This window comes from Delphinapterus leucas, chromosome 16, assembly GCF_059928025.1.
Source record: "Delphinapterus leucas isolate spDelLeu-1000000601 "Yukka" chromosome 16, BTC_Dleu_Yukka2, whole genome shotgun sequence".
Taxonomy (NCBI): Eukaryota; Metazoa; Chordata; class Mammalia; order Artiodactyla; family Monodontidae; genus Delphinapterus; species Delphinapterus leucas.
Window position 1 is genome coordinate 77946680 of NC_143144.1, and position 13179 is coordinate 77959858.

The 13179-nt window shown below is 36.3% G+C and overlaps 1 protein-coding gene across 9 annotated transcripts in view; it reads left to right on the forward strand.

Moving 5' to 3' along the window:
- The window catches only part of PLEKHA1 (pleckstrin homology domain containing A1), a 58760-nt gene extending 46963 nt beyond the window's left edge, over positions 1-11797 (forward strand). For 2 of the 9 annotated variants that reach the window (XM_022568543.3, XM_089898276.1), the window contains 6 exons: positions 92-160; positions 3864-3928; positions 4534-4597; positions 6676-6765; positions 8005-8075; positions 9339-9657. In XM_022568543.3, the coding sequence (XP_022424251.1) occupies positions 92-160; positions 3864-3928; positions 4534-4597; positions 6676-6765; positions 8005-8075; positions 9339-9549 (570 nt within the window). In that variant the 3' untranslated portion in view covers positions 9550-9657. Of the gene's footprint in view, positions 1-91; positions 161-3863; positions 3929-4533; positions 4598-6675; positions 6766-8004; positions 8076-9338 lie in introns of all 9 variants that reach the window. The other 7 variants (XM_022568544.3, XM_089898277.1, XM_089898278.1 and 4 more) reach the window with 4 other exon arrangements.
- The last annotated feature ends 1382 nt before the right edge of the window (positions 11798-13179 follow it).

Consider the following 13179-nt stretch of genomic DNA (forward strand, 5'->3'; position numbering starts at 1 on the left):
GATTGTGGGTTCATATCAGAATAATTAAGTTGTTATTAACATTTGACATTCTTAGAAACAGAAGTTTTATGTCTGTGTTCATCTCTGATAGATGAAAAACTGGAAGAGAAGATATTTTCAGTTGGATGAAAACACAATAGGCTACTTCAAATCCGAACTGGTATGTTGCTGAGTCATGAATGTTGCTTTAAAAATGTTTGACAAGTGTTACACTGTGGTGATTATATAATTTCTTGTCCTGTTTTCTATTTTTAAAATAATTAAATTCTGGTTTTGAGAGGTATATGCAGTTCAGTTTATTTTGTTGTGATGCTTTTGGTTAATGATATTTTTGTTAAATACATCTTAAATAAAAAGTGTATCTTCAAAGGCATTCTAACTTGAAAGAATTAAAAATATCAGAACCCCTCAGTCTACAGATTTCCTCTGAAGGCATTGGAGGAGGTGGTAGAAAGAATTAAGTCTCTGAAAGTCAACATTTGACCCTCTGATTTCTGCCTTCTCTTCCCTGCCCTCTCTTGATATTTTCTTTTCCTATTTCAGATTGACTTTTAAGTTTCTTCATATAAGATATTTTTGTCCTATCTGAAGGTAGAATCAAAGATTGAAGGTCCGTCTTTCACTTGTTTGAGTAACATCCTTATTTAAAATACTCCTGTCATGTGACTGAGTTCTGCAATAGATTGTTGGATAAATTGAGTGCGATTCTACCTCTTCTTTTTATGGGACATTTGAGGGGGGAACCATATGTTTTATTTGAATGACGGTACCAGAACAGCACTGTCCAGCTGAACTCTGCACTGATGGGAATGTTCCATTATCTGCATTGGCCACGTCTGCTGGTTACATGTGGCTCTTGAGCACTGGAACTATGGCTAGTGTGACTGAGGAGCCTGACTGTATTTAACTTTAAAATTAAAGCCGGTTGTATCTGGTATTCGTTAATTTAAATTCAAGTAGTTGCACATAGCTAGTGGCTACTCTATTGGACGACAGAGCACTGGAGAATAGGAAGGGAATATTTTCAGATTCATCTCAGGTGTCTGTTCTTCTGGAAGGCTTTTGGACTCTGGCTTTCGCGGCTTCTCTTTACATACATGGAAGCTGATGCCCACATCTGTCATGATACTTCCCACTGCGTTTTGTAATTGTTTGCATACTTGTCTTTACCAGTTAATTGCATGAGCTTCTTGAGAGCAAAGATTCTCTTTTGCACCCTTTTATGAACACAGCACCTGGTACTTAGAAAATAATAAGTGTTTTTGAATGAATAAAAAAATGACATAGCATAACAAGAATAGCCATTTTAGCATGGGACCCTTTCTTAGACTTCAAAACCTAAGAGCCTCAGTTGGAAGCAGTAGTTATTTGGTTCAAAAAGTACCAGCCTTGGTGTCTCAGAAGCTACCCTTGTGCTTGGTTGGCAGGTTGATTCGTTGCTTTCGGTTAATGCCAGTCCTCTGGGAGGAGTCCTTCCTGCACCAGACGTTCATTGAGCTCTCCATGGCCCTGGTGCACTGGGAACTGGGAATAAAGAGCGCAGTCAGTGATGTCTGGCCTTCAGGAGTTCAGTTTTACCAGAGAAATTGACATGTCCCCTTGTCATCCACAGTAGTTATAATGAGACAAGAACTATTATAGAAATATATACTATAATTTGAAAACCTGCATGTGGATATTATGCTATAAAGTTTGAGATGAAAGAATACTTGAACTATCATAGGAGGTAGGGAAATTATATTATGTGTATTCAGGAATATGTTAAGTATTTAGCAAACACAGATAAAGCTGAACACTTTAAATATAATTATTGACCTTTATCAGTTACTAAGATGCACATCCCCTCCCTCCATTTTAACATTTCTGAAATCTTCAGGTCTCTTAGGGATGCTGAAGGTGAGGGAGCCAGGCAGCAGCTGTGCTGTGTTGTCATTGCCTGTGTGTGCACAGCACCTTTGGGTAAGACCAGAAGACACCAGCATCAAAACCTGCAGAAAAGGGTGCTGGCAGCTGGAAGAAAATCTCAGGGACGCAGTGGGAGATTCTTAGGAAATGCTGTAGTATCACCAGTGCTCTTTCTGGCCCAGAGAATAGTATGGAGTGAAAAACACTGCGATTGATGGCTTCTAGTCAGAAAGTGAGCTGGGATCTGAATGTGAGGTTTAAAAAAACCTTAACCCGGGCTTCCCTGGTGGCGCAGTGGTTGAGAGGCCGCCTGCCGATGCAGGGGACACGGGTTCGTGCCCCGGTCCGGGAAGATCCCACATGCCGCGGAGCGGCTGGGCCCGTGAGCCATGGCCGCTGAGCCTGCGCGTCCGGAGCCTGTGCTCCGCAGCCGGAGAGGCCACAACAGTGAGAGGTCCGCGTACCACAAAAATAAAAAAAAAAAAAAAAAAAAAAAAAAAAAAACCTTAACCCATTTATTTTGCCTATATATTTTTATATATGCTCAAGGATAATATATGATAAAATTTGATGTTTAAAGTATAAAAGGGCTCTTTTACAAAACATTTTGATCATGGAAAAGTTTGAACATAAAGTAAATAGATAGAATAGTATTCTGAACCCCTATATAGCCATCACCCAGATCTCATAATTATCAACACATGACTAGTTTTGTTTCTTCTGTACCACCACCTACTTCTCCCTTCCTATTTTGAAGCAAATATTAGGCATATCATTTCATCTGTAAATATTTTTGTATGTTTCTCTGAAAGATAAGAATTTAAAAGTTTCTTTCAGTAGGTATAAAAGATTTCAGCAGACAAAAACTGGAGAAAATATTTAATAACATATATCACAGATAAAACATTAATATCTGTAATATGTAAAGAAACTTAAAAATTGGGGGATCCTTCGTCACCCTGTTTTCCCTCTTTTCCTCCCATCCGTTCCTTACAATTCAGATGTAAATTTCCTAGGCAAGGCACATCAGTGCAGGTGTCCCTGGTGGTGGTGCAGGAGCAGGAAGGAGTGTCTGGAGTGGCAGCCAGTGTGGGCGGCCAGAGCCACACAGATGAAGACGCCGTCCTAGAGCTTACCTGCAAATGAGTTATTTTCTAAAACTTAAAAAATAGATTTTGGTTTTAAAAAAGTGTTCAGCCATGGTTTAATTATTTTCTTAGTATTTGCATAAAGTAATGGTATGTCTTAAACTCATGGTGTCGTTTTCAGTGAAATACAGTGTATAGTATTTCATGAAATGTTTACTGTAGGTACTGTGCTAACTAGGAGCTAGTTATATCTTATGTGTGAACCTTATATCTAGTTTTGTAACCTTAGGTGAGGTACTTAATATGGTTAATCCTGTTTCCTCAGGTGAGTAATAGTGCATGTATTCTAGGGTTGTGGAAAGTGAGATAACACATTTAAAACATAGCAGATGTCCTGGCACTTAGTAAATGTTTAATAAATTGTGCTTGTTAAAATGATGTGTTCATATAAAAGTGATATTCCTAAAATGACAAATTTAACTCAAAGAAGCTGGGTATTCACTACTCTGGTACCCTCTGTATGAAAATAACATTCCAAAATAGGAAGTACTCCACTTACTGGGTATATAGGGGTTCACCAAGGAAAAGTCTGGTGGTTAATGGTTTTTAATAAGCTACACTGTCATTTAGCACGTAAATACTGTGAACATGGATTATATGCCAGTTTCCTTGTTTCAAATCACAGTGTGTATCAGGTTATAGTATTTGAGCTATTCTGATGCTGGATGGTTCAAGAAGGTAGATTTATGTCTTAGATGTGCTTCAGGAAAGAAGCATGATTTTCGCATAGACCTCTAAATAAAACAACTAATGCTTAAAAGCATTTTAAAAATATATGTCATGTATCTGTTTATTTGCTTTTTTTGACAGGAAAAGGAACCTCTCCGCGTAATACCACTTAAAGAGGTTCATAAAGTCCAGGAATGTAAGCAGAGGTAAGCACCACCTCTGACTCGGTGCCTGGCACAACTTATTATTACACAATGTATAATTCCTTAGTTTAATTGATGTACTTACAGATGATACTTTTCTGTGTTATTGCTAGTGGGTTATGCTAAAACTTTCAAAACCTTCAGATGAAACAGAGTATTGAGATTTTTTTGTTTGAAAACTACAAATTAGGAAACAGTTCTCAAGCTTATTAATGGAAAGGACAAAATTTAAAGTGAACAGCTATCATATTTGACAAATTGATGTATTATTAATTCTAGTATTTCAGGGTTGCTGCAGAATAGAGCTTTATAAGAATGTTAACTGTGCCATTGTTTCTTTGAGCAAACTGATTTCTTCACAGTTGAAAACTTTGAATTTTAAAGTTGTTTTATGAACCTTTCTAAGAATACATACAACTATATAAAATATGTAAAACTTAATGCAAAAATAAATTGGAAAACGATCACTTAGTATTTCTCAATTAAATCAGTATTTTATCTCTAATATTTATTTTCTCATTGACACATATTTGGTACTGGGTAAAGAAGTGAAAGGAAACTATCAAACTGCTATTTAAGTACAATTGGAAAATTTTTTTTGTTAACAGTGACATAATGATGAGAGACAACCTCTTTGAAATTGTAACATCGTCTCGAACTTTCTATGTGCAGGTAGGATACTTCTTTGGAGATTATAGATCCTCCTAACAAGAAATAAATAATTTTAGAGGTGAAATAAACATAAGTAAATGTGTTGCTCATAAAAATAAGCAAAAAATATGACAAATATAATGCCAATTTAATAAAAAATGTTATATGTAAGATTATTGGCAGGTCATATGTTCAGCCAATAGGGGTATTCTTTGATGGAATTAAGTTTTATTTGGAGGAAGGGAAATGCTATTTAAGTCAGATGCTAAGTGTAATTTGGATTATTTTTGCACATATTTTGGAATTTTAATTATATCACCTTTTGGTAATTTTATAAGAAGGGGGGCTCAAATATCCATAATAAAAGTACACAGTATATCTTATCATTTCACTAATGGTAGATAGTATCCTATGTTTAAGTTTAAAATACACTTTTTACTTAACACATTTATTTAGATTAGAAGTTTTTTAAAAGAACATTTGGTTTTGTTTTATAAAAGTTATTACATATGCTTATTGCAGAAAATTTAGAAAATACAGAAATATGAAGAAAAAATGTTTTATAAACCATATAGAATTCCACATTCAGGCAACCATTCTTTTTTTTTTCCTTTATTAGAGCATATCTTTTTATAACAAATGGGATTATATGATATCAATATAGTGTTATATCCTATTTGTTTACTATATTATAGTCATTTTTTTCTACGTTGAAAATTCTCTTGGGCTTCCCTGGTGGCGCAGTGGTTGAGAGTCCACCTGCTGATGCAGGGGACACGGGTTCGTGCCCCGGTCCGGGAGGATCCCACATGCCGCGGAGCGGCTGGGCCCGTGAGCCATGGCCACTGAGCCTGCACTCCGCAAGGGGAGAGGCCACAACAGTGAGAGGCCCGCGTACCACAAAAAAAAAAAAAAAAAAACAAAACCAATTCTGAAAACCTTTTAGAACTATGCTCTCTTATATGAATGTTTCACAATTAAACTGTTTCTCTACTGTACTGTTACTGATCACTCATTTACATAGTTTTTGTACATTTACTGTGATTTAATGTGGTAGTGCACATTTTGTGCATAAATTTGCCTGAATTTCTTACTTCTTTACAATACGTTTTTAGATCGAGGATAACTATCAGAGTGTGAGCTTTTTTAAACCTCTTTATTTTGCCAAATTGACTTCTAGACTGGTGCTCCTGTTTGTAGTGAATGAAAGTATACTCTACCTTTGCCTACTTTGAGTTTTTCCTTTTAAAAACTCTTTGTTAATATCATTGGTTCAAAAATATTACTTGTATCTTTAAAATTTTTAAACTACTAGATAGTAGAATCCAGAAGTAAAGGGCAGTACCTCTCCACCCCCCTGAGGGCCTTGTTTAATTGGATTAAAGTCATAGTAAGGTTTTTAATTCACATTGGAAGTCATGGTCCTATCAAGGAAGATGATGCTTTGGAATATGACGATTTAGGGTACTGTTAGAAATTATTATTATTATTTATTTATTTATTTTTTTGAGGTACGCAGGCCTCTCACTGTTGTGGCCTCTCCCGTTGCGGAGCGCAGGCTCCAGACGCGCAGGCTCAGCGGCCATGGCTCACGGGCCCAGCCGCTCCGCGGCATGTGGGATCTTCCCGGACTGGGGCACGAACCCGTGTCCCCTGCATCGGCAGACGGACTCTCAACCACTGCGCCACCAGGGAAGCCCTAGAAATTATTTTTAGAAAAATAACATATAAAATGATGTCACAGTGGATTTTTAACTGCACAATTACATAAATATTCATCTTGAAAATTCAAACAATATAGCAGTAGAAATGAGAAGGTCTTTCTTTGACTTCTTCCTCTTCTTGTTTTCTCTCCATAATTATTCATATTGACACTTTTTGATGTGTCTCATCTTAAAACATTACATGCCCAACTTACATCTCTGTGAGTTACCCAGCAAAACCTGGTTTAAAAAAGTGATTTCTAAAAGTTTTTGGAAACCATTGCCTTAGAGTGATTTTGTTGTTGACACTGTTAATTACCAAAATGAATACATTGGATTTATAGACATAGGAGCTGATTTTGAGGAAAAATTGAATGAATCCTTCCTTCCCCTTAGGCTGATAGCCCTGAAGAGATGCACAGTTGGATTAAAGCAGTCTCTGGTGCCATTGTAGCACAGCGGGGACCTGGCAGATCAGCGTCTTCTGTATGTTTCCTGTTCTCTGGGGTGATACTCCCTTGGGTCCCCTGATCCTGTCAAGTTATTTTTCTTCCTCTCCCCCTAATCCTTTCAGTTTCTTTCTGTTTTGAGATTTATCTGCATGTTGACTTTCATACCAATTGGACTTGCAAAAAAAATAATGCATTTCTAATTTAATGCTTCCTGTAGTGTTATGTATACATAACTTTCTGTGCATTGTATTGTCTTAAATGCACAAGCAGGGCAACTAAAGAATGAACATTTCCTTGTTTTGTTTTAGGAGTTCTTACTTGTCAGTAGGTCTAGATTTGGTATAATTTTACCAATTCTTAGTATGGTATTTGGCCTAATCGTGTAAGGCACCTTTACTTGTAGCATTACACAGTTTTGTGAAGGTCTCAGTTTCCTTTTTGCTTCCTATAATTTCAGTTTAGGTTTTTGCCTCACTAGTGCTGCAAGACAGTTGAGCAGCTGGAACTTTAAATATTATCTAGTGTTCTCAGTCAGTATTTTCCATTTCATTCTCATTTTTTACTAGGTTAATTTAAAAGGCTGCTTTTTACTATCTTAATTATCTTTTTGGTAGTGTAATAATAAAATTAAAACAGCTAAACATTCTCAGTAAGGAAAATGTCTTTACTTTTTAATTTATCATGTACAAGTTCATCATAGGAATAAGATTTAGCTTTGGAATACTTTGGTCACTGATCTCTGATCTGAAAATACAAATTCTACTAAGGAATGAAAAACTTTCAGGCGCCTTGAAATGCAGCACATCGGTCTGCAGAAGGTGGTCTAACATGGAGCATGAGAGCCTTTAGTATCTAGACTCATTGATGCTGGACAGTCTGCACTTCCAGTATTTTCCTGCATTTCTAGTATTGCAGTAATATTGTCTTTTAATCGTTTCTTGTTAGAAATGACTCTAGATCAGTAAATACAAATCCATTTTTCTCACTTTTAAAGTTATTCTTCTTGTATCCTGTTTGGAATGTCTCAGAAATTATTTTCATAGGTGTTAATTTTGTAACTGCCTGTGTTTTATGTGACCTTTTCAGCAGTCAAGTATGAGACTCTCTGCAAAAACAATGTCTGTTGGGAAGAGGAAAAGTTGGAGAAGGGCGTTTGTGTTTTGTGCTTTGTGGTGGGGGCAGATTGGACTCTCTAAGCTGTAACTGTCAGCGGAACTTTCTCTCCCCCTCCAGTACAGGTTAACTCTAATCTTAGCTTTGCACTGTGTTCCAGATGCGGCAGGCCAGAAGGCTGTCGAATCCTTGTATACAGAGGTATACGTCCAGAACTGGGGAATGCAGCACGTATGTGGGCTCTCACGCAAACGTGCCTTCTTACTAGAGGGCCCGGACTTACTCACTACTTAACAACTGATTCTGGAAAGTTGAGTTAACTAAACTGCCTTCTGCAGTTATCATAACTGACTTTGTCAACACTAACGCAAACTATTTCACTACAGTCATCAAGTTGGATACGGATATTAATAAATAACGAAAAAAAGAGACAACTTTACTAATTTAAAAAGTCATATCTACTAAAGCTTAATTTACTGAATTGCCACAATTTCTGTATTTCGTGTATTTTGAAATTTTTTATACTACACCACTTAAAATGCACCTTTGTGGTGACAGTTTGCTCAAACTCACAGGTGCACATGCATCGGATAAACTCTACATTAGTATAGCGTGCATGGTGTATTAAATCTCAGGTGAAATTTAGCCACCTGATGGGATCTAGAGTGTTCTGTAGCACTTTGGTTTCAAAGCCACTGATGTCACAAATGAACACAATATACTAGGAACTATATGGCAGTGCATTTGGAATGGTCCTATTTCAGGCTGTCTTCAGATTTGGTTTAGTTAGAAGCATATTGAAATTAATATTCACAACTGAAATTATTTCACCACAGTTTTAATAAATGCTTAAATATGCACCCTTCTCTGCCTTCAAAATCTTAAACCATATGAATGTATGCCATATGCAAAAATAAATAAATGCAGTTAACTAAGAAGTGAAAAGACTATGATATTATTGGTTGCAGTGAAATTCAGGGAACCAAAAACTTAAAGGCTGCCAGACAAAATAATAGGTTTGAAAAATGTTGAGTTTTGCTTATTAAAGAGATAATGGCCTTTTATTTTTATATTCTGCATTTTCATTTTTTAATCTTTCTAAAATGTCTGGGATAATTCCTAGTGTTTATTGAGAATAAACTCTTAAATAAAATGGTAAAGCTGGTAGGCCCCCTGTTAAACACAGTTCAGTTGCGGTTGGCACACTGCATTCCCACTTAGGCTGTCTTCAGTGTCAGAGCTACGAACTTTGGCTTCAGAAAAAAGAACTGTTGTTCTTACTGGGAGTGGTTGTTGGCTGTCATCGCTCTAAACTCACTCCTAAAAATGCATTGCTTTGGGAAGGAACTTGCACATGTATGCTGCATGGCTCATGCTTCTGCTCTGTGTGTGTGTGTTTTGTTCTGTTTGTTTTTCAGAGAATAAAGTCTCACACTGAGTTACTAGCCTTGCCGTTAATGATTGCCCGTGTCTGATCAGCACCCCTCTTTGCAGGAGCATTCCCGCTGTCCTTCCGAACCCAAACACGCTCTCCTCTCTGCCGGTGCCACAGCAGCCACCCCGCGATCCACAGCCTCTCGCAGCGACTCTCTGGTCTCAAGCTTTTCCATGGAGAAGCGAGGATTTTACGAATCTCTTGCCAAGGTCAAGCCAGGGAACTTCAAGGTCCAGACTGTCTCTCCAAGAGAACCAGCTACCAAAGTGACTGAACAAGCTCTGCTAAAACCTCAAAGTGAAAATGGCCCTCAGGAACAAGATTGTGACCCCGTGGACTTGGATGACGCAAGCCTTCCAGTCAGCGATGTGTGAGATGGAAGCACGTGGAGCCTGACCTGCCTCATCCGCCCTCAGTGTCCTTTCAAGAGGCTTCTCGCCAAAGATGATAAAGGGGAAAGGGGCTTTAATGCATATAGTATACTGCCTCATCGATGTTCTCTTTATAAGCTGGTAAGCCAAGAAGCTAGGGTGTGGCCAAACTCAATGCAATTTCTTTAAGAAAAGAAAAAAAGAGAAAAGCCCGAAGTATCTCAGTATCAGCTGTCTGAAGCTTTGTTCTCATTGGGATGATAAAAGTGTGTGTGATATTTTTTCCAAGTGAATTTGACAATTTAAATGTTTCACAATTTAAAACATGAAAAATGCTTATTAATTATTTTGGTTGTTTTAAAAATGCTACTGTGACTTCCAATTAAATGTTCCATCTCTACACGTTCTTACCGGTTAATATTATTGAATGGAATATTGCCAGACAAAAGGATCTAAACTCATGACGTCTGTGGTGCTGTAAAATGTATAGTGCAGTGTGGACAGTTTTGAAATGATAGCCATGTTTGATGCTCTGGATCTCAAGGTGAGCTGTGAGTTTTGCATAGAGGATATTATTGGACAGTTAGTGAGGGTCGTGTGTTGTACTGGGGTGGAGAAAAGGGGAGAATTAGAATTCAAACAACCGTGTCTCGGACATTTATTTGTAAAAGCTTAATCAAGACGTGCAGCAGTCATTGCTTTATTCAGTGAAAATTATTTGATACGAAATTTCTTGGAGATCTGATTTTCTTGTCAGAGTTTTGTAAAATAGTTCTTATTTCTATATTTGGATCAGTGAAAGACCTCAAGTTTATGTGTAAAGACATACTGCCCTTAGTCATGCGATTGTAACCTCTGTGTTTTGTCACTAATAACCTGTATTCAAGTGCCTGTGTTTTTTCATCTTGTTTAGGAATATTTTGAGATTAATGTGCTCAAAACCCCTACATGATTGGTTTTAAACAATTAGGGTAAAATTAATTTTCAGTAGCATAGGTTAATGTACTAAATAACATACCATTTTCTGTTAGAGATACCAGAATGTCGTTATTCTACTATCTGTGCAATATATGTTTTAAAACACATATTTGACTTTACATTTAATCATGGGGATATCATAAATATAAGCACCTCTCGAAAAGATCGTTAGTTTCAGGTGTTGAGTAATAGACCAGTCTGACCAAGTACTGTTTTTACGGTTCATTCTTAAACATTTGCTTTAAGAAAATAGTCTTGAATTTCACATGCTGCTATTTTTATGATATTTTGCCGTATTACAGTACTGTGTTGTTTTGAATTCGTAAATGTCACTGTTTCTCCTTTTCATTTTCTAAGATGACTTCTTGTTTGAGAAAGAGAGGGGAGGGTGGATTTCTTATTACAGTGGTGGGGTCCAGAGGTTACTATTATACTAGAATTATCATAGCATCACTTTAAAAATCCGAATGCATCAAGAATGCACCACTCAACATTTTTATTCATAAGCTAATATTTTTAGAAGTTGTATTTAGATTTTTCCTTTTTTGCAGCTACATTTGAGAATGGTAGAATGAAAAGGTTTTAAGTAGTTATCACTTTCTCTGCAGATATATCCATTACAGCAGCTCCTTTAGAAAGCTCTTTTTTCATGAACACACCTAAGAAATCTTGTGTAGACAGTTGGCTATTTCAGGAGCCTAATGCTGTTTTCTTTGGTACAGCTTTTACATTGCATGTTCATGTTAATATTTTGGTATTGGTAATTTGATATATTCCATAGTGGCAAAATATTAGCTCTATTTTGGGACTTTTTATAGAACTACCCTTGTATAAAATAGCACAGGGAAATGGTCTTGTGATTGTCAGAGTCTCCTAATATTTATCTCAATACTTTTATAATTCTATGAAAATTATTTAATTATTTTAAAACTTATACTTTTCCTGTAAATATGTCACATCTGAATTGTCAAAGAATTACTTTGAATACCTTAATATTTGCTGCATTTTTTTCTGTATATATAACATGTCTTCTTTCAGAATGGGAATATATGTGTGCTTCCCATTGTTTACTTTTATGTCTGACATCTTTATACATCAAACTGGTTGACCACTGTAATGACTTGAGAATAAATTGCTCAAAATTAATTCTAACTTATTTCTCATTTGGTCTGGTTCAGTTCTTGTGTGAACAAGTAAATAGAACAAGTACAAAATGTGTTTGGTTAATTGACTTGAATTGAAGGACAGGTTATTTGGTAGACTTGGAAGGGTATAACTTGATATGAAATTGCACAAGGAAACATGAGTCTTTTGGGGAAAAAGAGCTTATTTTGCTTAATTAGAAAACGTGTTCTCAAAAGCAAAATCAATTATTCTGGCTTCAAAGCATTGTTTGAATCATCCAGGCTGCTTTTGCGGTGTTTGGTTATTGGTTAGATTGGTATGACACAAATAAGGATGAGTGCAGAGGACATACTGATCCCCAGGTGAGCTGTAGACCTGCACTCATAAAAATGCCCTGTTAAGTATTAGAGGCTGCTTCTTGCAAACCCACTATTAGTAACAAGTAGTCCGCACTTGCTGTGTATCCAGCATCTAGTAATAATGCAACTGGATATCTGTGTTGGTAATTTTTATTAACTGGTGCAACTTAATTTTCTTTCCCTGAAAAGTATTTTAAATGTTTTTATTTTTTTAAAAAAATGTGGAAGTTCTAAACTTTGTTGCTTTCACCAAAAAAAAAAAAAAAAAAAAAAGATCCTTTCTCAGCCATTTTTTTACTTCTAGTTAAAGTAGTGCTGTGTCTTTATCAGAAGTTCTAACAGTTGGTGAGGCAGGAAATGTTTGTATAAAACTGGAATGACATACCAGCTTAGTACCAGACTTGGTAAGAATCTTCCTTGTCATGGGAGGTTTGACAGTCCACATATGACGCAGCGAAAAATACACTTAGATGGGTTCGTATTTTCCATTTGCAAACTTCCCTGTTAAGCAGATCCAGAATTGGTTATTTGTATATGTTATTTTTTAATGACTTAACGAAAATTGTATTTTTGTCAAACCTCACGTAAGGCATGTATTGAAAATATTGCTGAATTGGAGTTAACATTTACAATTTTGACTGACGAAATCCTAGCGTTTTATGACATAACGTGAATAGTGCCTTACTATGGTATATTCATGAAGTAATAGCGCCACCTTCTGGTTACATCATTGTTAAAATTCAAACCTCACTATTTCATTCACAGAAAATTAGAGAAGATACGTAATTGCCTAGGATAGTTTGGAAATTAATATAAAACTTAAGTCAACATTTGTGAATGACTTCTTTAATAAACCTTTTACTTGGAGATAACTGTAGATTCCCATGTAATTTTAAGAAATAATACAGGGCTCTTGTATACCATTTTTACTCAGTTTTACCCAATGATAACATTGAAAAACTATAGTAAAATAATATAACCAGGATATTGATACTGATATGGTCAGGAAACAACAATTCCATCATCACAAGGATCTCTCATTGTGGCCCTTTTAGAATCACATTTAC